Genomic DNA, 26,695 nt, shown 5'->3' with positions numbered 1-26,695 from the left:
GGAGGGGGGGGGCAAAGGTCCCACCGACTGGAGACACATGGACGAGAATTTGACTGGGATGAGAAAAAGTGGTTTGTGTGTCAGTGAATTCTCCATTCATGTTTGGCGGTGGGAGCGAACTCTGAGTTTGGTTGCCAGAATACCTCTGCCTGAGGCAGGAAGAAGCCGGGCCCATCCATCGCTTAACCCCATCCGGAAGCCGACGCCAAGAGTTCGCTTAGATCAGCCCACAATTCGTTAAGCGTGCAAAATACGACTTCCGCCAAATTCAGAGATAGACACTCTCACTCACCACTTCGACGACTAACGACAACAGGGTCAAGATGTAAGTCGCCCTCACCGGTGATATATGCACGTTCAATTCGAAAGCAATCAAATCGCTGATGGATTTTGAATTTTCAGGAGTCACCGGAAGTACGAAGCGCCTCGGCACGGTTCGTCAACCTCTTGCTTTTCACCACTCGCTCGACATCGGGATATGAAGTTTTTTGCGTGGACTGGGTACTGACACAGGTCGCTACAGGCTCCCTCGCCTACTTGCCTCGCAAGCGCGCCGCCAGACACCGTGGAAAGGTCAAGAGGTCAGTCTTTCGAGGATGGAAAAGTTTTTATGCAATCGCGATCTGGGAGGCAGTATACTGAAAAATTTTTTTTCTTTGCGACAGCTTCCCCAAGGATGACCCCAAGAAGCCCGTCCACTTGACCGCCTCCATGGGTTACAAGGCCGGTATGACCACTGTTGTCCGTGACCTCGACCGCCCCGGTGCCAAGATGCACAAGAAGGAGATTGTTGAGGCTGCTACTGTTATCGAGACTCCTCCTGTACGTGAACCGACCCCGACCATCAGGAGGAAGACGTTTTTCCAGGGCCCTGCTGGGGCGACCGCTCCCCCCGATTCGAGCCACCACTTACATGTTTCTCATCTCTAGCTTGTCGCTGTCGGTGTTGTCGGTTACATCGAGACTCCCCGTGGTCTCCGCTCCCTCACCACCGTCTGGGCTGAGCACTTGAGCGACGAGGTCAAGCGTCGCTTCTACAAGAACTGGTACAAGAGCAAGAAGAAGGCTTTCACCAAGTACACCAAGAAGCACGCCGAGGAGAGCGGTGCCTCCATCACCCGCGAGCTCGAGCGCGTCAAGAAGTACTGCACTGTCGTCCGTGTCCTCGCCCACACTCAGATCCGCAAGACCCCTCTCAAGCAGAAGAAGGCCCACCTTATGGAGATCCAGGTCAACGGTGGCTCCGTTGCCGACAAGGTTGACTTCGCCCGCAACCTGTTCGAGAAGCCTATTGAGATCGACAGCATCTTCGAGAAGGACGAGATGATCGATGTCATTGCCGTCACCAAGGGTCACGGTTTCCAGGGTGTCACCAGCCGTTGGGGCACCAAGAAGCTTCCCCGTAAGACTCACAAGGGTCTGCGTAAGGTCGCTTGTATCGGTGCCTGGCACCCTAGCCACGTCCAGTGGACTGTTGCCCGTGCCGGTCAGATGGGTTACCACCACCGTACCTCTTGCAACCACAAGGTCTTCCGTGTTGGCAAGGGCTCCGATGAGGGTAACGCCTCCACCGAGTTCGATATCTCCAAGAAGCAGATCACTCCGTAAGTCACCCTGTGTCCTCTGGTTTCCGCTAGCAGCCGCACTAATCCATCGCTCACAGTCTTGGTGGTTTCGTCCGCTACGGTGAGGTCAAGAACGACTTCCTTCTCCTCAAGGGTTCCGTCCCTGGTGTTAAGAAGCGTGTCATGACCCTCCGTAAGACCCTCTACCCCCAGACCAACCGCCGTGCCACCGAGAAGGTCGAGCTCAAGTGGATCGACACCTCGTCCAAGTTCGGACACGGTGCTTTCCAGACCGCCGAGGAGAAGCGCGCCTTCCTGGGTACCCTCAAGAAGGACCTCGCTACCTCTGCTTAGGGTGTTTAGGGACATTGCGGGATGGAGTAGTGCGAATTATATTTTCTTTCAATAAAAAGCGAATACCTTTCAAGTCTGCTCCTCTGACTGGAAAGTTAGTCCGGCCTTTCCCTCTGGCCTAGTTTACGTAGTCGGACGTCAACATTATGAGAAGTTAATTTATGCCCCAAATTATTGGAATCATGCGTGCTCTGTAATGTAGAAAATGAGAACTGTAGTATCGATCACTACCATGGCTAAACAGGAATCAGCCAGCACATTTGATGCATAGTGCACGGTTGGTTTGTGCGTGAAAAAAAAAAGCTTGCCATCCATAGGAACAAGCCGAAACTTGAAACTTGTCGACACCGGACTAGTACTGTACCACATACACCGCAGTACCTTCTAGAAACCCATTTCGAACTTAGTCTTCATTGTCTTCTCCAAAGAAACCCCCCATCCTTCCTGGGGCTAGTCGATCAGATGATGAACGTCCCTCTACGACGGTGGCCGCCCAGCAGGCGCGGCAATTGCGTCATTGATCGTATCTCGCGTTGGGCTTCATCACTTTCTTCTTCTCCCGCCTTGCCCACTGTTCACTACTCCTCTTCTACCCACCAACAGCCCACTCAACTGTGCATACCATCCCGACCCCGAACCTCTCTATACCATCGCCAGTGCATACCTCGATCCGTCCACCGTCCAACAACCGCCCTCGCTCTACTATCAAGAAACCCCGCCCGGATCGCCACCCCAACCCCAACAACCACCAAATTCATCACCACCACAACCCGCACCATGTCCTCCGACGACGCCTACATGTCTTTCCTCAACAAAGCCAACGCCGACCTCGACACCGCCCGAAACAACCAACAAGCGAGCAGCAGCGGGGGTGGTGCCGCGCGCACCGAAACCATACACACGGGCGTCAGCATCCCCGGCCCACTCACCTCCGTGGACGCATTCTACATCTCCGAAACCGACGAGCCCTTCGAGCCGGTCGCGCTGAAATGGGACGGTGCCCATCGGGGCGTGTGGCCTGATGCTTGTACGTTCGACTCCATTCCCCCCTCTTGCAAGCAAAATCACCAAAAAAAAAGCCTCAACTAATAATATGACTCATCAACAGCAAACTTCTCCAACCTCATCTCCGAAACCGACGACCTCGCCTCCGCCATCGAGACCCTCTCCCCGGCGTCCTTCGACCCCAAGAACCAGTATGCCTCGGCCCTGCGCGCGGTGCGCGCCGCGGCCGCCAGCCAGGCGTCCGGCGTGGAGGAGGCGGACGTCGACGTCAAGGTCTACCGGGTTGAGGTCGGGAGCGCGCGGGTGGAGTATTATGTGGTGGCTTTGCAGGCGGAGGGGGGCTTGCTTGTGGGGTTGAGGGCTAAGGCGATTGAGTCTTAGGGTTTTTAAAGGTTGTCGTGTGTGAAGTGAAGGCGGGGGATGAGTTGTGTATATTGTTTTATGAGGTAATGAAATTGTTGTTCTTTCGGCTTATTCTTAGAGGAAAAGGGGGGGTTGGTGTACTGGGGGCATTGATTGGATTGGGTAGTATGGTGTGGCATCTCTCGGGAGTATTTAGGCCTAATTGTGGATGTAGGAAGATGGGTGGGTGTGCTGTTTAGGTATTGGGTTTTTGAAGGTAGAAAGTGTTAGTATCTATTGAGCTTATATTTATATGCCTATGCCGTTGCAGTTGGCGACTTTTGGGTGGGAGCGGTTGATTGGTTTTGTCGAAAAGGAACAGTTGTGGATGTGTGTATGTAGCCCTGTGTTGTGAACTGAGCTTCAGCTGCATATATATGCTCCGGTTGAGTTCACAGTGACTGAGTCACAGGTGGTATCTTAGTGACCAAATAATCATCACCATCAAACAGTGAGCATGGTGCTCAGATCGTGGTTGTAAGTTGCTAGCCGGGACACACGGGATGCCTTTTTATATATCGCATGAGTCACGCAGTGAGCAGACACGTATCAGCCTGGATGGAAGAGACACAGTAACTTAGTTCCTGTAATCTCAGAAGCACCGTTATGCTAAAACGATTTATAGCCATCTGCCTCATTATATATCTCGAGCTGCCCATACAAAAATGTGCCTCAGCCTAAGCATACTTTATGAGCGGCTGTAAAACCTATCCGTCCAAGCCTGTTGTCGTGAATGTCACTCCAAGGCATCAGACTGAGCACTGACCGATCAGTTATATATATCGTTCTCGACAAGTAGAATAGCCGAGTGAGCAACCGAAAAAGAAGATTTCTAGACCCTTCCCTGAGTTGTCTTAGAGGGTGTTCTCATGTTTGATTTGGTCATGGCTTAGGTCAATGGTTCGTTCGGTGGGGGAAAAGGCAAAGGATGCGCGGAACGCCCTCCCTCAGGTGATTGACCGATATTCCTGGATCATCCATCTGTCATTGTGAGATATGATCTATCCAAGACCTTCGAATTAAGCATCAGGGCTTCGTCATCGCAGGATTGGAACTAGTTGTTGAAACTGTAGATCTTCGATGTGGTAAACTCTGTATTGTTCTGGAAAAGGATGGTCTACGTTATTGATCTTGATCCGGTGGTTAGTTAAGGTTTGTTGAAGATGGTCTTAGTCATGGTGCATTGGGCGGGACGAACTGCTGGCCTACACTAACTAGTTACCACTCAGTAGGCACTACGGTAATCTATGCCCAGTGCTGAGCGTGAATCGGGGATGACCGGCCCTGTGAGTTCAAGATGAAGCATCTCAAGGGGTTTCTTGCCCTTGATTTTGGCACACCCTGAACAGTGCAGCAGGGACATTGTCAGTTGACTAGCACGATCCACCAGCCACTCGATATATTTGGGGGAACGACAGAACGACATTTAATCTCAGGGGGAACCAGGCGACCAGTGCGCCAATAGGGTTGCCGTTGTCTGTGCGTGATCTCTAGCTGCCTTCTGGATCACAGCTAGAATAGGGGAGGCTAACTGAGTTACGGCCTACAGGGGACTACAAGGGTACAGGTTACGGGACCTTGGCCGATGCGGGTGAGAGGACCAAGTAACTTATTGAGTATGTGTATGGTAACAAAGGAAGTTACTGAGACCAAGGATGTACTGCTCCAGGAGAACGAGATGTGTAGACTCGGTCGCTAATTTATACTCATACAATTGTATAGACAGGACTAGTTCTCCCCTGACAAGGCAACAATGGTGAACGGGTGAATGGAATGTGGTTGTTGCCGTCGAAGAGTACTGCGTACCGGTAGGAATGCTAGAATTTTCCAAGTTGTGAGTGTTGTTTTCTTTCCTGGTGCAGTGTGCACGGTATGATACGGTAAGAAAGATCGACGCTAGTGGGATTTCCCCTACAGTTCCAGTTCCAGACTGCTTACGGAGTACAGTACTAGTGGCCGTTCCAACCGTGGACCTGGCCCAGCGATACTTAAAACAGACTAGTGCCTTAGTTCCGGCCCAAGCGATCTCCAGATTCCATGGATCCAAGGCCGTCATTCCCTACTCGCGCCGGCAACCAGATTCTTTCTCTACATTCACCTCCTTGTTGTTGCTGTTGTCACTTGTTGGTTATCCAAGGTCTGGTCGCTTCAAACACAGGTGCAAGGAAGAAAGAAGGAGTACTGCCTCGTTCAGGTACAGTTTATGCTGCTATTGCTGGCTACTGCTGCTACTGCTGCTGCTGCTGCTGCTGCTTGTCAAACTAGGGCAATGAGGCTGCACGCTAGCCATGCACAAGTGGTTCTCCATCACATGGTTCCTGGCAGCAGAGTCGATCAGATCCAAGTATAACTCTTCGATGCTCGACTCTCATGCAGGCGCCACTGGCTGGGCTCATAGTTACTTTTTCTTGATTCTTTTCTGTTCTTTTTTTTTTTTACACAAGCGTCGCAAGCAAGCTAACATTTGGCCGATAGGCTCCACTGCAGGGCCCAATGGGTACACAGGGTTCAGGATTGAAGCATTCTTCGGCCAAGAGAGAACTGTTGTCCCTTGATCAGCGGATGCCTGCACTTTCATCATGTTCTGTGTTTGGATCAAACTCTTCCCTCCGGCAGTCAAGTCAATCTGCAGTGTCTGCCTGTATGTACTGTACCTGCAGTGCCAGGGTCCCGTAATAGTAGTTGACCATCTATGTAACCATTGTCATTTATCGCATGGAAATAATTTGGGAAACGGAGAAAAAAGCGAAACCAGAAAAATAGGCTCTGGAAGTCGGTGCAGCCAGACCTGAATTGACCTTGATCTCTCTGTATCCTTGCTCTTGTCCTCTTCTTACTCTCTTCCTCTTCTCCTTCTTCTTGACTCCATTGCAGTCTTTTGCTCATTGCGCTTTTCCCACACCCCCTTTGGGCGACGGGCCGCATTGCTTCCAACCAACCTCCATTCACGCCCTCTCGCCCTGTACCATTCTTTTGCATTTCCCCTCCATCGCTCGCTTCCCTTCTCTTTCTTTCCTTTCCACACTGTCTGCGCGCGACAGTCCTCGCTCAACCCTTCTTTAACATCACCCACCTCTAGACCGGGTGAGCCTGCCAATCCTTTTCCAGCGCGCGCGTATCTTCATGTCGGCGCAGCCACTGGGGCCTTGTCTGTGAGCATTGGGTGCACTGTTTCGTCTGAATTGGTTTCAGTCTCTTTTACAATTCATCACGCGTCAACTGTCCCTCTTTACGTCGCCCTTGCCTCGACTACAGTCATTACCGCGTAACCTATCATCAATTCAACCACGGTGGACAACAGTGTCGAGAAGGTTGCTTCGTGATTTATGGAGATCTAGTGTCTGCTGCGAGTGCGGGACCATAACACAAGCGAGGCTGTTCTCCAGTCAACAAGCCTGCAGATCCCATTCACCCCAAGTCGACCGGTTCAGGAAACAACAGGCCCGACGGTGGATCAACAGACCAACGTCAGATCTTGTGCTTGCGGGTGACAGTGAATCAATAGCAGCTGAGAACGGCACGGAATTGTTGCTGGGATTGGGACGGAAACGCCATATCGCACCAATATGTCCTTTAAATCTACGGGACGTGGAACTCCTCACATCCGGCTCAACTCAGGACGTCAAGACCCCTTCGCCGACTCCGATGATCCCTATGCGTCGGTGCCACACCCGCATATTGGACGGGCGCTGACGCCAGGGATGGTACAGTCGCCGTCGGATGGCACGTTGCAAACGACAATGTGGGGGTCGCCGACACCGCAGGAGTCGACCGAGTTCCTGATCCCGCCGCGACCGTACCGCGGCCACCGGGAGGAGATGGATAGCATGCGGTCGACGGAGCTGTCGACCCGGTCGTCGCGGCGCACGAGCTGGAGCTCTGAGGGTGCCGTCAGCGCGGACACCCGCGGGTATGTGTATACCCCGTTCGAAGATCTACGGTCCCCGTCACGCGCAGGAAGCGATGAGGTGGATGTGAACACGCAGACGGTGTCGGAGAAGTACAACATCATGCCCATGGAGGGACTGCTGCTTTTCCCCGAGGATGTCGAAAAGGATGACTACCTGCACGAACCGAACCCCAACGACGATCAAGAGTGCGACATATGGAACAGGCGCGGGATTGCAAATGTTGGGGGTTTGATCCTGATCACTATAGGCTTCTTGGTGTTGTTTATCGGCTACCCTGTCATGTATGGATGCAATCTAGTTTGATCGGGGGAGGGAGGACGGGGTTGCGGGGGGGGCAAACAATCCCCGCCCTCTTTCCTCTTCTCCCTCCCCGGATCTTTTTTTTTGTTTTGTACGGAGAATGAATGCTGATTACCTTTTCTTCTTTCCAGGTCGGCGGTAGAGAGCTTCAGAAAACCGTCAAGACCATCATGTCATGAAACTGATCCCTTGTGTCTCGATGTCGGTCAGCAGCCCATGCTGGCCAATATTCGGACCGGCTTGATAGACCCGGAAACGCCAAAGTCAGCCATGAGCAAGACAACGGCGGATGGCAAGGAATGGCAGTTAGTGGTAAGGATGCGGTTTGCTTCCCAAAAAGGGATGGAATCAGCCAGCATACCGCGGGCTTGGTCTTTGGAATTGTGGCTGATTTCTCGCAATGCAGTTTTCGGATGAATTCAACACTCCGGGCCGAACATTCTACGATGATGATGATGCCTACTTTCAAGCAGTTGACCTGTGGTATGGTGTCACGCAGGACTTAGAGGTACGCTTTTGTTTGTCTGCCGTGGAACATCATCGTGGTAACTAACGTCGCGCACAGTGGTATGACCCGGATGCAGTAACGACACGAGATGGAAACCTTGAGATTCGGTTTGACGCATTCGCCAATCACGATGTCTCTTATCGGTCGGGTATGATGCAAAGCTGGAACAAGTTGTGCTTCACCGGTGGTCGCTTAGAGGCGAGTATCTCACTTCCCGGCTCCGGTGATGTATCTGGTTTCTGGCCAGGCTTTTGGGCCATGGGGAATCTAGGTCGACCTGGTTATGCTGCCACAACTGAAGGCATGTGGCCGTATAGCTACCACGACAAATGCGACGCCGGCATCACCCCCAACCAAAGCTCCCCGGACGGTATCAACTTCCTCCCGGGGATGCGCCTCCCTGCATGCACGTGCGCTGGCGCGGATCATCCTTCCCCAGGGAAATCGCGTGGCGCACCTGAGATTGACGTGCTCGAAGCTAATGTCATTGCCTTGAATGGTGATCAGAACGCTTATATCGGCTCCGTGTCGCAGAGTCTGCAGATGGCGCCGTTCGATATTTGGTATATGCCTGATTATGGTGAGTTCGCTCCGTGTTCTTCTTCCTATTTCTCTGACCGGGTCGCAGATTTCACCGCTGTCTATGATCCGAGCATTACAGAGATCAACTCTTACCGCGGAGGCCCGTATCAGCAGGCTATGTCGGGCCTCACCAACCTCAACAACAACTGGTACAACGGCTCGGAATACCAGGTTTACGCCTTTGAATACACCCCCGGTGCTACAGGCGATATCACCTGGTTTGTCGGCCAGGACAAGACCTGGACTCTGGATGGTCGCGCCATTGGACCTAATGGAAACGTCGGCCAAAGACTGATCCCCGTTGAGCCGTTGTCGATCGTCATGAACCTGGGCATGGCCTGGAATTTTGCCCCGATCAACGAGAGCATCAAGAGCTATCTGCCTGGGTACATGCGATTCGACTATATTCGGATATACCAGGACCCCGAGCACACCAGCGTCACCTGTGATCCACCGGGCTACGAGACCACGGACTACATTGCCAGGCATCCGGAGGCTTACCATAATGTAAACAAAACTACTTGGTATGATTTCCCACCTTCTTTCAGTTATTTTTCATGTATACTGACATCTCTCAGGGACGGCGCTGGTTATGAATGGCCCCAAAACACCTTGATGCATGGATGTTAGACGGTTTTCTCTCACTCGCCACGAAATTTCAGAGTAATACGATCAACTACCAGTCCTCACAAAGCCCGCCGTGTCGACCTGGCCGGCCATTTGGCCATACGGACGAAAAGGTTCAGATATCAGCGGCACTTCGACGAGGGCGTCATTAGTCATTTTTTAGCGGCATTGTTGTTTTTTCTAATGGCGTTCAGGGGGGAGACGCGTGTGTCTGTGTGGCATAGGCTCTGGGTGGGCCGTTGCACCTTTATAAGTTCTACTTGCATCTTTCTTCTTAGAGATACTTCGGATGTACTTTTCTCCTTTCTTTCGATTTCAACCCCCCTCGCAGTTGATTTTTCCCTCATTCACATTTTCTGTCATCTAATCAATCTCGCATGCTGGCATACTTCTGCTGATTGATTTCTGGCCTTGTTTATCTTGGTTTGTGTGAGTATGGATATGACTTTTTATTATTATTTGGGGTCTCATTCGAGGTGGAGATGGATAGACTCAATGGGACGGATGTTGAGAGCTGATGAGTGCCAGCCGCAAGGCAAAAACCTTTTTTATCAAAAACCATAGCTTAGTACGAATTAGACTACTACTACTGAGGAGTTACCGGATATGGGTGTCTGCGAGAGTATGGATTTTTCCTTTTCACGTGAGGTGTGAATCCAAGAAGGAGGTCAGAACATGGGTTCTCTCAATAGGTGTTAGAGAGCCTTTTTCCCAGCACTGATGTATGCTACAGATATTGCTTTCCCTTCAACAACAGAGTCCACGAGGTTCTTCTTCGCCCTTGAGCCCAGTATTCCCCCAGCCACCACTACCGATAAGGATGCCAGTCGGGTCGGGAGCTGAACTTTTTGAATGACTGTTTGAATCATAATCCCAGCAGCACGACTAGTACTCGGGGAAATGCAAGAGGATTCTCTCCTTGGGCGCAGCTCAGGTACCCATTGCCTGACAATCCGATGCTTCACTCAAGTCACATCAGCCCCTCCACGAACACAACAGGGATACCATTTTCCCACCACAGATCAACGAAGGCAATCGGGACAAGTTCCGTATTGGGGACATTTGGGAATGGATGGCTTTAGCACAGCTGGCTATTTCTTCACCAGAACATTTTGTTCATTTTCATGGACCAGAAGCACATAGTACATAATTGAGAGAACGATGAATGGATTAATTTGGAACCAATCTTTCGAATACTACTACTTGAGTACGTGCAGCTTATTCTCGGATATAGTTGTTCGGTAAACAAGCCGAGCCTAAAAGGCGGTCGGTCGATGACGTTGGATTTGCACAGGTACAGAACAATACTCCGTACAGTACAGTGCAAACAGGGACAACAAAACTGCATCATCTCCGCCGTCCGCCCCCCACATTCAAACCACTGCCTGCCCTCCCGACTCCGACTCGTCCACCCCAACCGATCATCCTGCTGGTCAGGTTCGACCCTATACGTCTGTCGCCTCGCTGTACTGCTACCCCACCTTATATCGCATACCCAACGCCCGCAGTTAGTGGCTGCTGGGTGCTTGTACTCGTCCCAGAGAACCGGCAAAAGGACCTCACGCGCTCTCTCGTATATTTTGTATCTGACGCAAAGCCGACTTCACACGTCCCACCCAATCACGAATACGGCCACTCGATAGTGAACAACCCCGGCGCCTGAAGAGCGCATTCCATCGCAAGACTTGCCCCCGCCGAGGCAGCGATACACAACTCCTTCATCGTGAACAGTTTCTCGACAACATCCTCCGAAGAAGCAAGAGCTACTGGTTGCAACATGTTCCACCCCAACATCCACGGCGTGCCTTCAGGTCACAGCCACGGCCACGACCACGACGACCCCATCATCCTCGACGACAACGACCAAGAGGATCAGCCGTACAACTCCGACACCTCCAGCTCCACCTCCGACTCCATCGGCAGCCGTCCGCACCGCCTGCCGGCGCATGTATTAGCGCAGCAGCAGCTATCCCAGCTACAACGGACGCAGAACAGTACGTCTCTCGTCCCTTTCTGTTTTTTGGTATTGACACACACCTACTAAACGACCCGAATCAAAATAGGACCAACAATAAACCCCCTGCACCAATTCCCCACCACAAACGGCACCACACTAGGCGACTCGACCACAACCGCAATCACAGAAACCACCACCACCACCACCAACCCTTCCAATCCAACCACAACCCCCTCAAACAACCAACCCACAACCACAACCACAACCAACACACACTACCAAACCTCCCTCGAACAAGACAAAAAGCTCCGCAGCCGCATCCGCGAAGAGCGCCACGCCGCCCTCTGCGTCCTCCTGGACCGCGAACTCCTCACCGTCCAGGCCCTCGCCGCCCAAGAGGTAGTCCCCCTCCCCCTCCCCCTCCCCCTCCCCACATCCCATATTGAACCCCTACCGTTTCCTGGCTGAGGCTGACCAACTACCTACAAGTCCATCCCCCAAACCCGCCGCCGCTTCCTCGCCAAACTCCTCAGCCCTGAGGACCCTGAAACCGCCGCCAGCCTGCAAGGCGATCGCTTCGTGATCCAGCATCCGATGCGGTTGGGATCGGGATCCGCATCGAGATCCGGGACCGCGTCGCCAGCGACTACTACTGCTACTGCTGCTGCGGCGGCGGCGGCGGCATCGCCTGCCACTCCGTCCGGGGCAGACTACGAGGAAGACGACAGGCGGTTCCGGATCGGGGTCGGGATCGGCGGGCCCATCACGACGACGGGGTTGATTGTTCCGCGGCAGGTCGAGGAGGTGTATGAGACGGACGAGGCCGGGTGGAGGCGGCCGCCGCCGGGGGGAGCGGAGCGGTTTGGCGGTGGTGGGAGTGGAACGAATCGTGGGTCCCCTGCGGCGGCCGGGGCGGGGTCCTCCGCGGTGTCGTCGCCGTCCGGGAGGACGAAAGGGGGTACAGGGACGACGAGTGACAGTAGTAGTGTGGCGGCTACGGCGGGGTCGACGCCCGAGAGGCAGCGGAGGGGCATCAAGGGGCGGTCGCAGCGGGAGAGGGAGCGGGAGAGAGGGCGCGCGCGGAGGGGTTTAGTTGGTGGTGGTGCCGGTGCGGCGGCCTCGATCTTTGGATCTTCCCTTACATGAGATCGTCACTCCCCAGGGATGGGGTTCTCTCCTGCTAAGGTACTGTCAACTGAACACTAGTACTCAGTTATACTAGGACATTGCATGCTATACCATGATCACCACTTCCCCAGGGTCACAGAGCCTGAAGCCCATGACCCAAGACAAGTCTAGAGGAAAAGACGCATGTCGAAAGATCTCCTGATCCGATTCGCCCCAAAGGACAGTACCAGTAAGAAAGTGCCTCATATACATTGGCTGGCCGTTAAAACAAAACCCGTACCCCGTGATTTCCATCAATCCATCAAAAGTACTATACACGCGATGTGAACACAGAATATAAGCAGAATCAAGCCCAGAGCTAAACAAGACAGGCACAAAAAAAAAGGATGGTGGTGGTGGCTGACACCATCATCTAAAGTATACCCACAATCCGGCTAGTTTCCAAACATGGCAAGGGGGGGTATCTAAGTAGATCAAAACCGTTTCTTCTTTTCCCTTGACGGCGTGATAAGTGCAACCCTTCATCTCTGTGAGGAGTGGCATAAGATATCTCAATCTCCAATTGCGATTCTTTTTTTTTTTTTTTGGGTTCCTTTTCGCTTTTCATCTCAATCATTCCTTTGGCTGTGTATGGCCTTTCCAATTCAAAAATGCCAACAGTCCGCTTAGTAGCAGACCGTGAGTCCAAAATCATGGTGTCTGGTTCCCGCGCAGCGCACACGGCTGAATAAAAGGATCCATCGTAAGGAGTTCGTGTGGTAGACAAGAAGTCGCTTATCTGCGCTTTTCAGCGTTCAGCAGACTCGCCGCATCGCCTACTTGCTTTCGCTCGGAGACTTCCCGCGTGCGCATCCGCGCACGGGCACGTTCGATGTTCATAGGCGTCAATCCTTGGGATGGTGATGGTGATGGATCCGGTTCCGAGTAGAGAGGATGCAGTCTGTGGGAAGTAGAGAACCGGACACGACCATCCCTCATGACTGGTAATTGTCATTGCAGGGGTTCCGAGCTCGAGGAGAGTCGATTCAGGTGGAGGTAGACATCCGTCCCGTATCTGCGTGAGAGGTGTCAGTCATCGTGCTTCTTGTATTTCCTGCCAGGAAGGCTCGCTACTCACCCCTCCATGCTGATCAACTTCAGGTCGCCGCCAAAGTACCGAGCATACAAACGACTGATCGGAAGACCGTAGCCAAACCCGGCCATGGGAGCCTTGAAGTCGCTCTTGTCGAAATCCGGGTCCAGACTTGGGGTTTGCTCCACGGTAGTGTACATATACGTCCAAACCAGGGGAATGGCAGACCGAGGAATGCCACCACCTTCGTCGGAAATCTTGATTGTGATATCTTCCTTTCCTTCCGCGATGATGACCTTGGTGACGGGGAAGTTGTCCTTGTCCACACCATTGGCCTCCACCACCGCACGCAAGGAGTTCTTCAGGGTCTCGAAGAGCATGTGCGACAGATGTCCTGGCACATACATAAAGTTCAGGTCCTCTTTGCACACAAGCTGCACCTTGGGGGCGTCGAACAATCCGTAATAATCCTGGCAGACGAAACGGGCGTTTTCGATCGCCTCGAGGGCTATCTCCCGCACATTTGTCTTGGTGCAGATTATTCCGACGTAGTGTGGATGTTTTACGTGAGTCTGTTCAGTCAATGCGATATGCTGCCCAATCAACATTCGTATGCCGATCCTTGACATATAGAAGCGATCGAGGAAGGATTGCACCGTCGAGTCGATCTGCAGGCGCTGGCGCTTCCGTTTCCATTCGAGAATACCCTGGGCCACAGTAGTCACGACGCTGTCGTGTCTTCGCTTGATTTCCTTGAGTGTCTGTGCAAATCGCTCGTTGTAGTCGTTCAGCTCCGGTGGCCAATTTCCTTGATCGTCGGATGGTGCATAATATCTTCGAGCGGCCGCAGCCTTGCCATTTCCATTGCCGTTTGACGTAGAGGACGGGGAGGATCGATACTGTCCTTCGCGAATGCTGGGGTTCTGTGTGACTTCCGAGAGGATCCTCGAGGTCCCGCCGTTAAGCTTTCCCGGGCGCAGCAGGCGGGCCTTGACTTCCTGGGTGAGGGTGGGTCGCGGCAGCGTAATGATTTCCTGCCGGGGACGTCAGCGACAACTCCGGTGGACATAACCCCGGGCGGGCGGTGGGTGAGTCATACCTCGAACGATTGTGCGTACCAATCTTGGACTTTTTTGATCGAGGGCATTTCACTGAGTCCATCGGGAAGCTCTCCAAGATCCTGGACACGATGGGCGAGACGAATGGGTAGTTCTTCTGAGAGGAATTGTGACGCTCGGAACAGAGTGCCTGTATGCGGGTAGCGATCACGAGATTAGCCGATGTCGGTCATCTCCCCAGCGTCATGTGAATGAAGAAGTATCTCAGGATGCGCAAGCATATCAACACATACCAACTGATGGTCTGTCTCCAAATTGAACCATTTGTCGGAGAGAGACGCCGGTAGCTGGGAAGCTGGCATAGTGTCTGATGGTGTCCATCAGTCTCTCCGACGGCTTCCACATGATGTTGAGGGTATCAGGCCGGACGGCCTGGAATTGCGCTGGTCAAAACCAATGTGATGAGAAACAAACTCTCGCAAGTCAACAGCTAGGCAGGAGAAATGGATGTCAGTAAAATCAAAGTTGGGACGAATGCAGAAGGCTGTAAGGAGAACTACCGAGGTTGGGGTAGTCCCCTCCGTCTCGCAGGCGAGCTCCGGAACGGCGGGCGGTAAGAGGCCCCGGAGTGGGATCTCAGGGTGGGAAGGTGACTCGGGATTGACGGACACAAGAACCCAATGGGAAAAAAAACTGAAACTTTTTTTGAAGATATAGATGGTTATAGGTGAGCACACGAGCAGTCTGGGGAAAGGGGGAAGAAGGAAGGAGAAGAAGAAGAAAGATGGAGGGAGGGGAAAAGAGAGAGGAAGAGAGAGTGGGAAAGGAAAGATGCGGGCAGAGGGAAGTAAGTAAGCTCTGGACGCGGACTGGGCTGGACAACCAGCAGCAGCAGCAGCGAATGACTCCTTCGGGGAAAGTTGTTCCAAGTTGCGGAGACTCTCTGCGATTCCCGGGGGAAGACGGTCACGTGCCATGGTGGGGGGAAAAGACCGCTTCCGATCCCGTGATGGGCCGAGGAAGCAGTTTGTACTGTGACTACCGCCGTCCTGACTAAGTTCCTCGCAGGCAATAATCAGCCGATCCGTACAGCAAGTATTGGAGTACTCCGTCCGTACTCTCACTACTCAGTGAGTGAGTGAACGCACTTTACACTTTACACTTTACACTCGACTTGTTCCTATGCGCTGACTACTTCTCATTCTGGTAAGCTGCTCATGATCAGACCATGTCTGTCACTCCAGCTACCAAGCTAGCTGCTATTTATTGACTTTGCTTTCCTCACCACACCACAATCATCCACCGCCAAGACCTGCCACTGAGCACGGAGGAATTACCGGTGCAAATGAGCTGCACGTTACAACGTCCCGGATCTCCCCTTCGCCCGAGGATGGTTCGACGCGGCACGACGCAGATACTCCGACTGGTCAGCCGCCTGACTCTCGGGGTAAGACTTGTGCACTCTGAATTGTCCACCCGAATGTCTCTTCGAAGCACCTCATCCCAATCCGCGTCCCTGGTCACTGGTTCTCCTCCGTCACACTCCGTCGAGGTACCTGATTAGGTTTCTTGCGTCCGGGGTTGTCGTGCTTGCTACCCGCGGTTCTTTAAGGTTCAAGACAAGCTTGTGTACATCTCGTGTCTCCCCGGATTCTAAGTACGAAAATGTCACCACTACCGGCCGGTTTCACATTTACCCCCTTCCCCCCCCCCAGAACCCCCCTTGTCGCCTCCCAACTCACCGCTCAGTGACTCACATACTCCCGATACAAATAGCAACCATCTAGAATCCCGGTCGAACATTTGCCGTGGACTGAAGCATCCCGCTCGATCTGGAACCCCTAAGGAAGGGAACGACGGTTGCTTGACCGTAGTCTCGCGTATCCTCCACAGCTGTAAATCGCTACCGACAAAAAATGTCAATGGTCTGTATATTCTGCACTGGATTCGCTATGCTTAGTGATCAGTGCGATGAGGTCTCACCGATAACTCGTCACGCGAGGACAGACAAATTCGTCCTTCCCTCGGATGGTCGAGATGAAACGGGAAGAAAGAGCAATGAGAAACAAGCGAGAGATTTATTTAAACAACGGCCGCGGCAACGGTGATCACCGTGGACAGCTTTTCCTTTCTACTTAGTGCTCAAAACACCCACTGGGCCCAATCACACTTAGCCTTGGTCTTAATAATGATGATAGGACCAGCATTTGAGGTACTGTAGGTAGGTATACCACGACATCACCGTCTGTCGCATAGGGCTGGAGAGAAAAAGAAAAGAAAAAGGATTGAAGCGATGCCCAACCACACCTCTCATGCTCCATTCAGGCTGGGACTTGTTCATCATATCGTCGTCATGCTCGACGACGCTGGCAGTGATGCCTTAGATCCGTCGAACAAAAGTCCCTGTACCGAGCAGGGCCACGAAAGGGAACCCTGCGATCTCTTGATCCTCGCCCACCACCCCTTAGCATGGGTCTGACAAGGACCGACTCTAGACCTTGTCACTTCCTGAACGACATCATATAACTACAGCTGAACGTCGAGAGAGACCGTGATTCTTCGTCTTTCGTCCCTCTGAAACTTTTTCTTGATAGTGGAGTCTCGTTAGTTCTCGTTAACCTTTTGACACCTGTCTGGCCCACCAACCAGAATACCAATTGTCCGTTGAGAGTATTCCGCCAGATCATTTAAGTGGCTGTCACCGCACCGTGCGGTGGACTGACTGTTCGGTCCCTCGAACAAAAAAAGGAGCAGCGAAAGGCACCCTCTCCTTTAACTTCTTAATCTCTACCTGGCCTCGACATCCGATCTTGTCGCAAAACTTCTCGCGACTGTCTGAAGCACTACTGCTTTAACAGATCTGCCTACCCCCAGAGCACTTCGCTCATCCGGCTGATTGTACTGTTTATACAAGGTAAGTGAGAGGCTCCTTTTGATATGCCGGATCAATTTCTTACTCCGAGGCGCCCGTTTATTTGTGTGTGGGTGGATTGGATTTATTATTATTCACCGTTATTATAAGTTAGCCCGTTTTGTGGACGCGGACGGATCGAGAGACCCATCGACCTGTTCGTTGACTTGCAGAGGATCTTTTCCTAGACTGTTTTCCCTTTCATTTTCCACTTTAGTTGTTCATTTCATATTTTGACGGCCTTGTGGGCGTCTTGTCTTTTTAGACTTGAAAAAAATGGGGTGGGCTATGATGCAAAAGTGCGCCGCACGACATCGAACCCTCTTTTTTTTTCATTGGTATTTTTTTCTAGTATTTTTTTTTATTTTATCTTTTTTCATTTTCTATTGCTCCTCGACTTTAATCTTTAGAATCCGCTTGGACCATCTCCTTTTAACCCGCCATCTCCCTTTAAAAAAGTTGTCTTGATTTCCTAGCTGTTTTCAATTCTGATTGTTATTGTTGTACCTCTATTTTGAAATTGGGTCGTGCACTCACTGATCATCAGCAAAGACCCGATAGGGAGGATCCGCAACTTCTCCAGCATTGCCTTTTCCGCGTCCATGCTACCATTGATGCCGCAATTCAGCCCATAACTGGCTCGGATCCAGTCTATTAGCCCCTCCCATGATTACTACTATCTTTCCTTTTTAAGCCGATTTCTGCCCGGTTCATCCACTGTGCGTGCCTGTGGCTAAGACCTTGGAGGCTTCGTATTGGTTAATTCGCAGGGGCAAAGTGAACACTGGAGAGACCCCCAAAGGAAAAGCAACTCTGCGAGTGTAGAGGGCAAGGAAATTGCACGTGGGACAGTCGAGTGCGTCGACTATCTAGCAGGCAGCCCTCGAGGGACAGAATTACCCAAAGGCCAGGAAGCAAGACAGAACAGAGGTAGAGAACACCAGGCCAGGAGAAAAAGAGTCACGGTGACAGTGAGAGTTACGGAAACAAAAAGCCACAATAAAGGAAGAGGACGAAGAAAGGACAGGCGCCTGACGTCCTGGCCGTTCTGTGCCCCTCTCTGGTCTCAGGTCTCATCAGCATCGCCGTCATTCTGTGCCGCGCCTGGATTCGTCTCCAGTACTTTTACTATCAACCTCACCCCTCCTTCCGGATACCCCTCGGGCTGTTTGGCGGGGCTCATCTCCTTCTACTGCGGGCCTCTCTACTCTGCTCGGTCTCTGTCTTGCCACGCAGACTTTCGTTACCCTAAAGCAAACGGAACCCCCCAGAAAGTTGTTGTCCTTCCCAGCAGATGCATCTTCCCTAAACCCTCCTCTTCTTGTACTACCATCCCTTCCCAGCTGCAAGTGCATGTAAAGAAAAACCCTGTTTCCCCCTCCCCAATATGTCTCGTCGCCGTGCTTCCCATAGCGAACCAATGGGCTTATCATCCGCGATGAACGAGGCGTTTGCCTATCCATTCTCTGCAACGCAACAGAACAATGCTCCACCACGACGGGGTCCGATCGAGGGACCCAACGGACGAAGGTTGATTCGTAGAGTCACCTGGCGATCCTCCACATACAAATTGATGGCTTGTCTGTGGGTGTTGGGCGTCTTCTATATTGTCTGGCTCATCCGAGACATCTTCTATTTGCCTTTCACCCCTTCGCAGAAGGGCCCCATTCGCCATGAATCTCAAACCGAGTAAGTTCGGGCCCTGCCGTCCCTAAACCTTTGCCTCCCGCGAGTCAGTCAGTGGCCAGAGTTACTTATTCAGCCCGCTTTGATACATAGTTTACTGGCTCATTATGTGGGCCGACGTGAGTGCGGCATCTCTTCAGTGTCCCTCTACAACACCCCGTCAACCGGCGATGGACGAGCATCCAACCCAGCGTACTGCTCAACCCGAGATGAACTGCTAAGTGCCATGAGCAATGGTGGTCGTCATGGGTTCGATGCTGCGTACACCTCCCAAGGCAAGTGACAAGATTTACTGTGGCCCCGCTGTCGGGCAACTTGCCGAGAAATCCGCTCAGACAGCAACCAACCCTTCGCGACCCTCCGGCTGACTCGCCGTCCAGATTGTGCCTATCGTTGGTACTCCAGCTCTGAAGTGTGTGAAATCCTGCAGAGATTCGATGGGATTGTCTTTGTGGGGGATGATGCCTTAGCCGACGCCTATGCGGGGTTCAACATCCTTCTGCGGCAGAATCTCGCGACCGGCTCTCTTAGAGACTGGGAAATGGACAAGGACTTGAGCCAGAGATGTCGATGCGAGTCCCAGTTCACCCAAGCAGCGTGTCTACCCCTGCGTATTACCTCGAGTGACCAAGTTGATGCACAAAGCGGTAGCCCCGCCTTGCGGGCCCCATACTCGTGCCCCTCCCGTGAGTGACCCGGTGGTTATATCATGCCAAAGCTCTCTTTAAGGGTTGGAATTGACCTCTAGGTTGAATTAAGGTGCATCTCATGCTTTCCTCTCCACCGATGGTTCCATGGCCTCCAAGAGTGCCCGCGACCACTTCCGCCGCCTGACAGGAAGAGCCGCGGACCGAAGCAAGCCCGTTCCCGTGATCTTGAGCCTCTCGCTTTCGACATCATACTCTCTACCGGCAGCCCAGAAGAGCATGGACGAATGGCTCTCCATGGCCAAGGCGACCAAACAAAAAACCCCTTTCCTTTGGCTCGGTCCCACCGCCCCTGGCCTCCGGAAGGACGCTAGGGACAACATCCACGCTTCCAGCTGGCAGTATTCGCAAGACACTATCAAGGAAGCCCGTGCCCGAGGCATGGATGCTCTAGGATTGTACAATGCGACGCTGCAGGCCGAGAGTTGGGACGGAAAGCACTACGGTGAGCAAGTCGCTCTGGTGCAAGCGATGATGGTACGTTACCCTCTTTTTCCTCTCATTCGCTTCTCGATCTAATATGTACAGATCATCAACTGGCTTTCAACCTTCTAAGAGAAACAACTTTCACTTGAGGCCAACATTCATGGCCCTGATACGACTGGGAGAAACAACTACCTGCAAAGTACTTGACAAGGATGACATTGTATGAACATCAGGACCATATCGTTTGAGCGTGGCATGGTGCGTTTCCTATCATCTCTATTATGCTCGTTTACTGTCTCACCACATTCCCCACTACCTTCCTTGGCTGCTCGATGTACCATTAGGCTCATCTAAACTAACATAAGCCTTCTCTGTAATAGTAAATGAAACAAACATGTCGAACCAAGATCTCCAGCCTACCGACCCTTCTCCCCTTCTCCCCTTCTCCTCTTCTCCGTCTTTCTCCATTCTAGCACATATTACTCAGGGGCCATTGCATCCGCTGCCCTGAAGTTCTCTATCCGCTTATCATACTCGGGACCATCTCGTCTCCTATTTCTTTTATGCAGGGGTAAAAAAGTCTCATGTGCTCATACTCCACCTCGTGTGTACGTATGTTTTTCGGTTCATCTCTTATCTTCTTGCTTTGTTTTTCCCCCTTCATTTTTGTTTGTTATATTGTGTTTCGTGTTTCGTGTCTCGTGTTTCGAGTTTGTTGGCGGATAAGAATTTAGAGATAGATCATGACATTATGACTTGCAAGTAAAAATCACTCACAGCCCGTGCTTCACATACTGTATATGCTCGTCTGTGCTGAAGGCCCAGACTTGGGGCCAGGGGCCTGAGGCCCGCAGGCACCACCGTGGTCGGACTCAGCCGTGGATTCCTCTTTGGGGAAGTCACACAAGGGCCGGGCCCGCGGCTCTTAGACGGGATTGACTCTAGCCTTCCGGACTCATGGCCAGTGCCCAACTCAATTGACCCCCTGCACCGCGGCCTTACTGTCAAAACTCTATCCCACCTTATTTCGTTCTTCTGTCTCCGAGACATACATCTCGGCTCCCGGTCGGTCATCTCAGCAATAGACAAGAATGGGTTGGTCATATTCTCTCCACTAACCCACACGGACTACAATCCCTTCTGAACTCCGTCATAGAGTATGAATCGATTGCAATCATCGATTAAAGTCATATACCGTATATACAAGACCCGTTTGCAATCATACAACAACCAAAAACGCACCCGGGATTCGGTTCTGCTACACCCGGATACTTTTTCTTCCCGAAATCGCGAGATCTCACCTAAACTAATATGGCTATCGCATCTACTTTTCTCCCCCTTCTGTCCCTCTTGAAAAGACTTTTTTGACATTTCTTCGTCTCCCACAGCCCATACGGGACTAATTACCAGGGCTTGAAAGTTTGTGTGTCTATACATACAGAGCGGCCGTCTCGGCCTTGGCGAGGGAGGCCTCGTAGGGCTGGAGGGCCTTCTTGACCTCGGTGGAGGTGAACTTCTCGACCTGCTGCGGGGCGCGGCCGACGAAGGTGCTGGGGTCGAGCAGCTGGTCGAGCTCGTCCAGGATCGGGGCGAAGAAGGCGGTGCGGCGGACGCGGTCGAGGAGGTCGTTGTCCTTGCCGTGCTTCTTGACGTTGTCGGCGGCTTGATGGGAGAGGACGCCTGCATTTGGGGGATTGTGGTTAGAAGGATGGAATAGAGTGGAAATTGATGTGCTTCATAAGACATACGGATTTCCTCGTGGGCGTCCTGGCGGGAAAGACCCTTCTTCACGCAGGCCATGATGATCTAGTGGTGGTTAGTTGTTTTTTTTATTGAAGAGGGGAGTTGTGGTGAAGGAAAGATTGTTTTCTCGGGGTGAGGCTTACGTTCTCACTGTTGGGTTGGTTAGTGGCTGGGACTCATCTTCTAGGGGTGATAATTGGGGGACATACGTGGCCATGAAAGGAAGCTCGTCGTTGACACGGCGCTTGATGACTTCGGGATAAACGACGAAGCCGGAGGTGACGTTGTCTGCGATGATGGGCTGGTCAGCGATTGAATTCTAGTGTTAGAGCTGGCATCGTCGCCACTTACTCAGGAGGATGAGACAAGCGTCAGCGGAGAGGTAGAGCTCGGGAATGCTGATACGGCGGATGGCGCTGTCGTCCTGTTTGCTGATTGTCAGATGGTTTCATGGCTAACAAATAGGCGGAAAGTATCTCACCAGCGAGCGCTCGAACCACTGGGCAGAGTAGGTATCCAAGCCGTCCTTGGGGAGGTTCTGAAGGTGTCTTCCGAGGGAGCACAGACGCTCGGAACGCATGGGGTTACGCTTGTAGGCCTGTGAAGGAACAATCCCATTAGCCTTTATTCCGTAGCTCGTTGTCAGAGAATGCAACTCACCATGGCACTGCTGCCAATCTGGTCCTTCTCGAAGGGCTCCTCGACCTCCTTGAGCATGGCCAAATGGCGGATGTCGATACCAATGCGCTCGCAAGTGGCACCGAAGGAGCCGAGGGCATTGCCCACGTCGACATCGATCTTACGGGAGTAAGTCTGACTGGAGATGATGAAAGCAGAGTCGAAACCGGCCTTCTTAGTGACCAGCTCGTCCAACTGCTCGACCTTGTCGTGGTCGCCGTTGAAGATCTGGAGGAAAGAGGCCTGAGTACCAGTGGTACCCTTCACGCCGCGGAAGCGCAGATCATCGCGGGCTCTCTCGAGGTTGCGCAGATCCATGAGCAGGTCCTGGATCCACAAGCAAGCTCTCTTGCCGACGGTGACCAGCTGAGCGGGCTGGCCGTGGGTGAAACCCAGGCAGGGCAGATCCTTGTACTGCTTGGCGAAGGCAGACAGCTTGTCAATGACAACGGCAAGCTTAGGGATCAAGATATCGAGACCGTCGCGGAGGAAGATCAGATCGGCGTTGTCCGTGCAGTAGCACGAGGTGGCACCCCAGTGGATGATACCCGCGGCAGCGGGGGCGACCTGGCCGTAGGCGTGAACGTGGGCCATGACGTCGTGTCTCCGACGCTTCTCCTCCTCTGCGGCAACCTTGAACTCGTCATCCTGGATGACCAGGTGAGCCTTCATCTGCTCAATCGCCTCATCGGAGATAGCCAAACCGAGTTCTGGGAGAAGGGGCCGTCTGATTAGTCGGCAGCTCGCAGACTGCGATATGGAGATGGAAAGAAAGAGCTGTTGTACAGCGACAAAGGATAATCACCTTTTTCCGACTCAGCAAGCCACAACCACAGCTGTCTCCAGGTAGAGAAGCGGTTTCGGGGAGAGAAGAGATACTTCATCTCATTGCCTGAACACCCGAACAACAATTAGTCCGATATCGCTCCGGCTGGCAGATATCGTCAAGGAGGTGTCAGGAGGAACTTACTCGCATAACGCGAGTTGAGAGGGGTCTGGTAGACATCGTTGCTGGAAGACATCCTGTCCGAAAGGGATTGAAGGGATTTCCACAGGAATTGAAAGGCAGAAATGGAGGAAACAGGGTGAATGGAGTCGAGAAGTGTGCGTAGAGCCAGGAAAATTTACAGCGGGCTGGATGACTCTTAGCGGGGTCTCCGCTTATCAGTCACGTTATCATCTGGAGGGGCTAATCATCACATGACGGACGGTCCCGACGTGGGGGAAAAGCGCACGACCCCTTTTCGACTTTCGATTTTCCGATCTTTCCTAATGCGTCCACTGCGACTGGTGAACTTCAAGTATTACTGCCTACGGAGAACGGAGTAGTATGCCCTACAGTTGTACAGTAGTAGTCAATGGTGGTTACCAATAATAATATACTATAAAAAATAATCTAGTTAGAATAAAACATTACGAGAAGAAACCTATATCCGCCAATTGGCCCTCGTTTATTCCCACCCAACCACCAAAAGGCAAATGATCAACACGACCAACCTCCTGCATTCGGTACGGCGGACCCCACAGTGCTCGTTGCGGGTTTGGCCAGCATTCATCCCAGCGCCGCCAACTGCGCAGAGAGACTTGCTTTGTCGAATTTGACATACTTGCCTCTGCCCTTGTCGATCTCATGGTAACGATCCCAAAACCGCGCGTAGAGAGGCTCCAGGACTGCCTGCACCTCCCGAGCGAGAACCCCGCGCACCTCACGTTCCATGTAAAGAGCCTTATGACGAGTCACCAGATCTTCGAAACTGGCGTTGAATGCCTTGAATTTGTCTTTGATCGCGTCCTTATCTTTGGACGACAGCGATTTAACAATGGCGCTGGAATCAACCACACCTCCGGACGTTGGCCGACCGGAACCACGGGAGGTGTACTGCACATCGAGAAGGTAGTGAGACGTCTCCTTCCAAGCATCAAGATATGTCGATGTCGCCCGTTTCCGGAAGGAGTCAATCCGTGCAATGCTGTCTCCAGAGCCAAGATATTTGGCTAGCTCTGGGCTCGACCTGATAGAGCGGTCCACAGTGCAAAAGACGTTTGACAGAAACACTCCCTGTACTGCCTTGGAGCGATGAAGTGCTCGACCCCGTGCCTCAAGCGCGATCATTAGGGCTTCGATCATATCAAGAATGAAATGCGACAACAGGGTCGAACTGTCTGGACTGACATCCAAGGGCGTAGTGGCTGCGTTGGCGGTCGAATGCCAGTTTCCATCACCCAAAGAGGTCAGGATCGATGCCAGGGGCCCGGAGTATCCAGTTAATGTGGCCAGAGAGCTCATCACCTCACCCACAAGAGGCACTGATCCGCCATCCGGGGGCAGCATAGATATACCTGCGGCCTTGCGCTTCGTTTCTTCGAGGAGCTCCGAGAGGGATGATTTGGCTGTTTCACGCACAGGCCGCAGCGCCTCGATAAACAAACTCTTAAGTTCTCCTGTCTTTGAATCGACGCGATAAGACATCGCAGTAACGATTTCTATAATCTCGAAAGCCAGAAAACAGTCCGTCATTAGGTTGGATCGGATGTAGTGATTGAGCTCACGAAGTGTCTGCGAGTACTCAGTCAAGGCCGAGCGACACGTCGCTTGCAGAGCCAAACCACGCTCTCCCCCAGTGAATATCCTCACTATCATATCATGTTCCGTGTAGATGAAGCTCTCCAAGGCATTGGAGTAGATGCCGATGCCATTTGTGCCTTGTCGGTAAGGGCCGTCCGCAGCTCTTCGCTTGACGGTATTCAATGACGCTATAGCAAGGTTCTGCAAACTCGCCGTTATATATGGTCCTCGTAAATCGGAGTATATCTTGAGCGCGGGATTCCCGCCATCTCGTTGAGGCCCATAGCTTGCTGCAGAGGCAATAGTGGCGCACACGGGTCCTAGTTCGGTGAGAACGTCGTCGGGAAGTGAGGGGAACGGGAGCTCTACACGTAGTGAATGTCAGCCTTCTTTCATCAATTGGGGATGTCAGATGGCTGCATACCTTTGGTTAAGTAGTGTAATGGCTCGATGGCACCGACATTTTCGCCCAGCCGGCTGCGGAGCAAGTCTTGAAGCTGCGAATTGCCGAGGCTCAGTAAAGAGTTGAAGTCCGTGATTGCTTTCTGGTTGGATCGCAGATTGGTAGAGTTCAAGTCCGCGAGCGCCTTTTCTACACGTCTCACAGCCGAAAGATATTGCGACACTCCGACACTCTGAGGGCTTTAGGGGGTCAGCAAGATTGAAGAAAGTCGGTGGCAGTGGTGTTACTGGAGGATGCATACTCAGAACGGATAATGCCTTCCTCTTGACCCTTGGCATTGAGGGGTTGGCGCAGGCGCTCAATAGCTTCATTGACCTTTTCAATGTTGCTGTTGGTGATCTGGAGGGATTGGGTGTTACTGTAGATAGGGCCGATGGCATGCTTGACCACGTTTCCGCCGGTCTCAAGACGCACCAAGGAGCCTTGGATTTTCTTGGTGAGGAGCTTCAGCTTCTCAAGGTTGGCGTAGAGAACCTCAACCTCTGCACTCTCCTCGGCGTATGCGGCGTTCCTTGGGGCGACCATGGCGAAGGGGGACTCGATCGGCCGGTCCCACCGTCAACATCAGACAATCAGGGATTATTCGTAAATGAAATCGACTATGCAAGAACGGAGAGACGTCATTCCTCGCTCATTCAATGCGATAATGCGATACGGGACAACAAGATACGAGTAATTGAGGGGAAGAAATTAGATGAAATTAGAGTAGTAGGCGACACGTCAGAATTAAGAGCTGACCAACGAGGCACCTGGCCTCATGAAACAAGCATGACAGTTGGTTTAATATAGTTACCTCCAAGCGTTGAGTGAGAGGTTCCGAGTAGGTCTCCTTCTTCGTCTGCCCCGGACGGACACCGGGCGCATTTGCTTGCTTTGCTTGCTTTGCTTTGCTTTGCTGCGTGACTCCGCAATGCGCGCTTGCCTCGTTATGGTAATTTCGGCCCGTCTTGCGTACCGGACTTTGGCTGAAGCCCAACATTGATGCATCACATGATATGATGTAATAGAAATGGCTACATTTCCTCCCACCAGCTCGAATCCGTCGG

At 52.4% G+C, this 26,695-nt stretch overlaps 9 protein-coding genes across 9 annotated transcripts; 5 read left to right on the top strand and 4 right to left on the bottom strand.

Moving 5' to 3' along the window:
- Positions 1-268: 268 nt before the first annotated feature.
- On the top strand, positions 269-2,099 carry rpL3 (60S ribosomal protein uL3). Its single transcript, XM_025648306.1, has 6 exons — positions 269-325; positions 403-434; positions 524-581; positions 666-822; positions 931-1,604; positions 1,664-2,099. Coding segments are annotated over exons 1-6 (1,179 nt in total). The 5' UTR covers positions 269-323; the 3' UTR covers positions 1,920-2,099.
- A 52-nt stretch (positions 2,100-2,151) lies between these two features.
- Positions 2,152-3,305, top strand: BO66DRAFT_415447 (uncharacterized protein; the record flags this gene model as incomplete). Its single annotated transcript, XM_025649537.1, has 3 exons — positions 2,152-2,189; positions 2,417-2,946; positions 3,028-3,305. The coding sequence occupies 3 exons, from the start codon at positions 2,152-2,154 to the stop codon at positions 3,303-3,305; spliced, it is 846 nt and encodes a 281-aa protein (XP_025498857.1).
- A 3,294-nt stretch (positions 3,306-6,599) lies between these two features.
- Positions 6,600-9,347, top strand: BO66DRAFT_219296 (SKN1/KRE6 family beta-glucan synthesis-associated protein). The gene is made up of 6 exons (XM_025642660.1): positions 6,600-7,518; positions 7,669-7,849; positions 7,944-8,045; positions 8,103-8,625; positions 8,674-9,151; positions 9,206-9,347. Exons 1-6 carry the CDS (start codon positions 6,893-6,895, stop codon positions 9,255-9,257), a joined length of 1,962 nt encoding a protein of 653 aa, XP_025498856.1. The 5' UTR covers positions 6,600-6,892; the 3' UTR covers positions 9,258-9,347.
- A 1,666-nt stretch (positions 9,348-11,013) lies between these two features.
- BO66DRAFT_432285 (uncharacterized protein) lies at positions 11,014-12,357 on the top strand (the record flags this gene model as incomplete). Its single annotated transcript, XM_025650632.1, has 3 exons — positions 11,014-11,248; positions 11,318-11,610; positions 11,701-12,357. Exons 1-3 carry the CDS (start codon positions 11,032-11,034, stop codon positions 12,355-12,357), a joined length of 1,167 nt encoding a protein of 388 aa, XP_025498855.1. The 5' UTR covers positions 11,014-11,031.
- A 972-nt stretch (positions 12,358-13,329) lies between these two features.
- Positions 13,330-14,874, bottom strand: BO66DRAFT_334806 (PDK/BCKDK family protein kinase; the record flags this gene model as incomplete). Its single annotated transcript, XM_025644220.1, has 4 exons — positions 13,330-13,393; positions 13,457-14,445; positions 14,511-14,659; positions 14,763-14,874. The coding sequence occupies 4 exons, from the start codon at positions 14,872-14,874 to the stop codon at positions 13,330-13,332; spliced, it is 1,314 nt and encodes a 437-aa protein (XP_025498854.1).
- Positions 14,634-15,630, bottom strand: BO66DRAFT_219114 (uncharacterized protein). The gene is made up of 3 exons (XM_025642659.1): positions 15,030-15,630; positions 14,763-14,959; positions 14,634-14,659 (listed from the first exon to the last, which is right to left on the bottom strand). The coding sequence occupies exons 1-2, from the start codon at positions 15,444-15,446 to the stop codon at positions 14,888-14,890; spliced, it is 489 nt and encodes a 162-aa protein (XP_025498853.1). The 5' UTR covers positions 15,447-15,630; the 3' UTR covers positions 14,634-14,659; positions 14,763-14,887.
- A 3,137-nt stretch (positions 15,631-18,767) lies between these two features.
- Positions 18,768-20,328, top strand: BO66DRAFT_415444 (uncharacterized protein; the record flags this gene model as incomplete). Its single annotated transcript, XM_025649536.1, has 5 exons — positions 18,768-19,069; positions 19,160-19,345; positions 19,472-19,752; positions 19,826-20,250; positions 20,302-20,328. The coding sequence occupies 5 exons, from the start codon at positions 18,768-18,770 to the stop codon at positions 20,326-20,328; spliced, it is 1,221 nt and encodes a 406-aa protein (XP_025498852.1).
- A 1,057-nt stretch (positions 20,329-21,385) lies between these two features.
- On the bottom strand, positions 21,386-23,647 carry ade13 (adenylosuccinase ADE13). Its single transcript, XM_025648305.1, has 9 exons — positions 23,591-23,647; positions 23,426-23,512; positions 22,603-23,330; positions 22,424-22,540; positions 22,294-22,366; positions 22,152-22,230; positions 22,086-22,092; positions 21,948-22,005; positions 21,386-21,879 (listed from the first exon to the last, which is right to left on the bottom strand). Exons 1-9 carry the CDS (start codon positions 23,640-23,642, stop codon positions 21,629-21,631), a joined length of 1,452 nt encoding a protein of 483 aa, XP_025498851.1. The 5' UTR covers positions 23,643-23,647; the 3' UTR covers positions 21,386-21,628.
- Positions 23,648-23,997: 350 nt separating this feature from the next.
- Positions 23,998-26,498, bottom strand: BO66DRAFT_395777 (EXO70 family protein). Its single transcript, XM_025648304.1, has 3 exons — positions 25,891-26,498; positions 25,611-25,828; positions 23,998-25,551 (listed from the first exon to the last, which is right to left on the bottom strand). The coding sequence occupies exons 1-3, from the start codon at positions 26,172-26,174 to the stop codon at positions 24,173-24,175; spliced, it is 1,881 nt and encodes a 626-aa protein (XP_025498850.1). The 5' UTR covers positions 26,175-26,498; the 3' UTR covers positions 23,998-24,172.
- Between the last annotated feature and the right edge of the window lie 197 nt (positions 26,499-26,695).

This window comes from Aspergillus aculeatinus (genome assembly GCF_003184765.1).
Source record: "Aspergillus aculeatinus CBS 121060 unplaced genomic scaffold BO66scaffold_69, whole genome shotgun sequence".
NCBI classification, from domain to species: Eukaryota; Fungi; Ascomycota; class Eurotiomycetes; order Eurotiales; family Aspergillaceae; genus Aspergillus; species Aspergillus aculeatinus.
The sequence above is the reverse complement of the archived record's forward strand: the minus strand, read 5'-3'. Positions and strand labels throughout refer to the sequence as shown.

Bases quoted from the DNA above. Each gene is read 5' to 3' on its own strand.
- rpL3 (XM_025648306.1), top strand. The intron at 435-523 runs GTTCGTCAACCT...AGGTCGCTACAG, and splicing joins GTACGAAGCGCCTCGGCACG to GCTCCCTCGCCTACTTGCCT. The intron at 1,605-1,663 runs GTAAGTCACCCT...CATCGCTCACAG, and splicing joins TCCAAGAAGCAGATCACTCC to TCTTGGTGGTTTCGTCCGCT.
- BO66DRAFT_219296 (XM_025642660.1), top strand. From the start codon at position 6,893: ATGTCCTTTAAATCTACGGGACGTGGAACTCCTCACATCCGGCTCAAC. The intron at 7,519-7,668 runs GTATGGATGCAA...TCTTCTTTCCAG, and splicing joins TTTATCGGCTACCCTGTCAT to GTCGGCGGTAGAGAGCTTCA. The intron at 9,152-9,205 runs GTATGATTTCCC...GACATCTCTCAG, and splicing joins AATGTAAACAAAACTACTTG to GGACGGCGCTGGTTATGAAT.
- BO66DRAFT_219114 (XM_025642659.1), bottom strand. From the start codon at position 15,446: ATGGCACGTGACCGTCTTCCCCCGGGAATCGCAGAGAGTCTCCGCAAC. The intron at 14,960-15,029 runs GTAGTTCTCCTT...TCTCCTGCCTAG, and splicing joins AGGGGACTACCCCAACCTCG to CTGTTGACTTGCGAGAGTTT.
- ade13 (XM_025648305.1), bottom strand. From the start codon at position 23,642: ATGTCTTCCAGCAACGATGTCTACCAGACCCCTCTCAACTCGCGTTAT. The intron at 23,513-23,590 runs GTAAGTTCCTCC...TCGGGTGTTCAG, and splicing joins TCTCAACTCGCGTTATGCGA to GCAATGAGATGAAGTATCTC. The intron at 23,331-23,425 runs GTGATTATCCTT...CCCTTCTCCCAG, and splicing joins GCTTGCTGAGTCGGAAAAAG to AACTCGGTTTGGCTATCTCC.
- BO66DRAFT_395777 (XM_025648304.1), bottom strand. From the start codon at position 26,174: ATGGTCGCCCCAAGGAACGCCGCATACGCCGAGGAGAGTGCAGAGGTT. The intron at 25,829-25,890 runs GTATGCATCCTC...GACCCCCTAAAG, and splicing joins GAAGGCATTATCCGTTCTGA to CCCTCAGAGTGTCGGAGTGT. The intron at 25,552-25,610 runs GTATGCAGCCAT...CACTACGTGTAG, and splicing joins ATTACACTACTTAACCAAAG to AGCTCCCGTTCCCCTCACTT.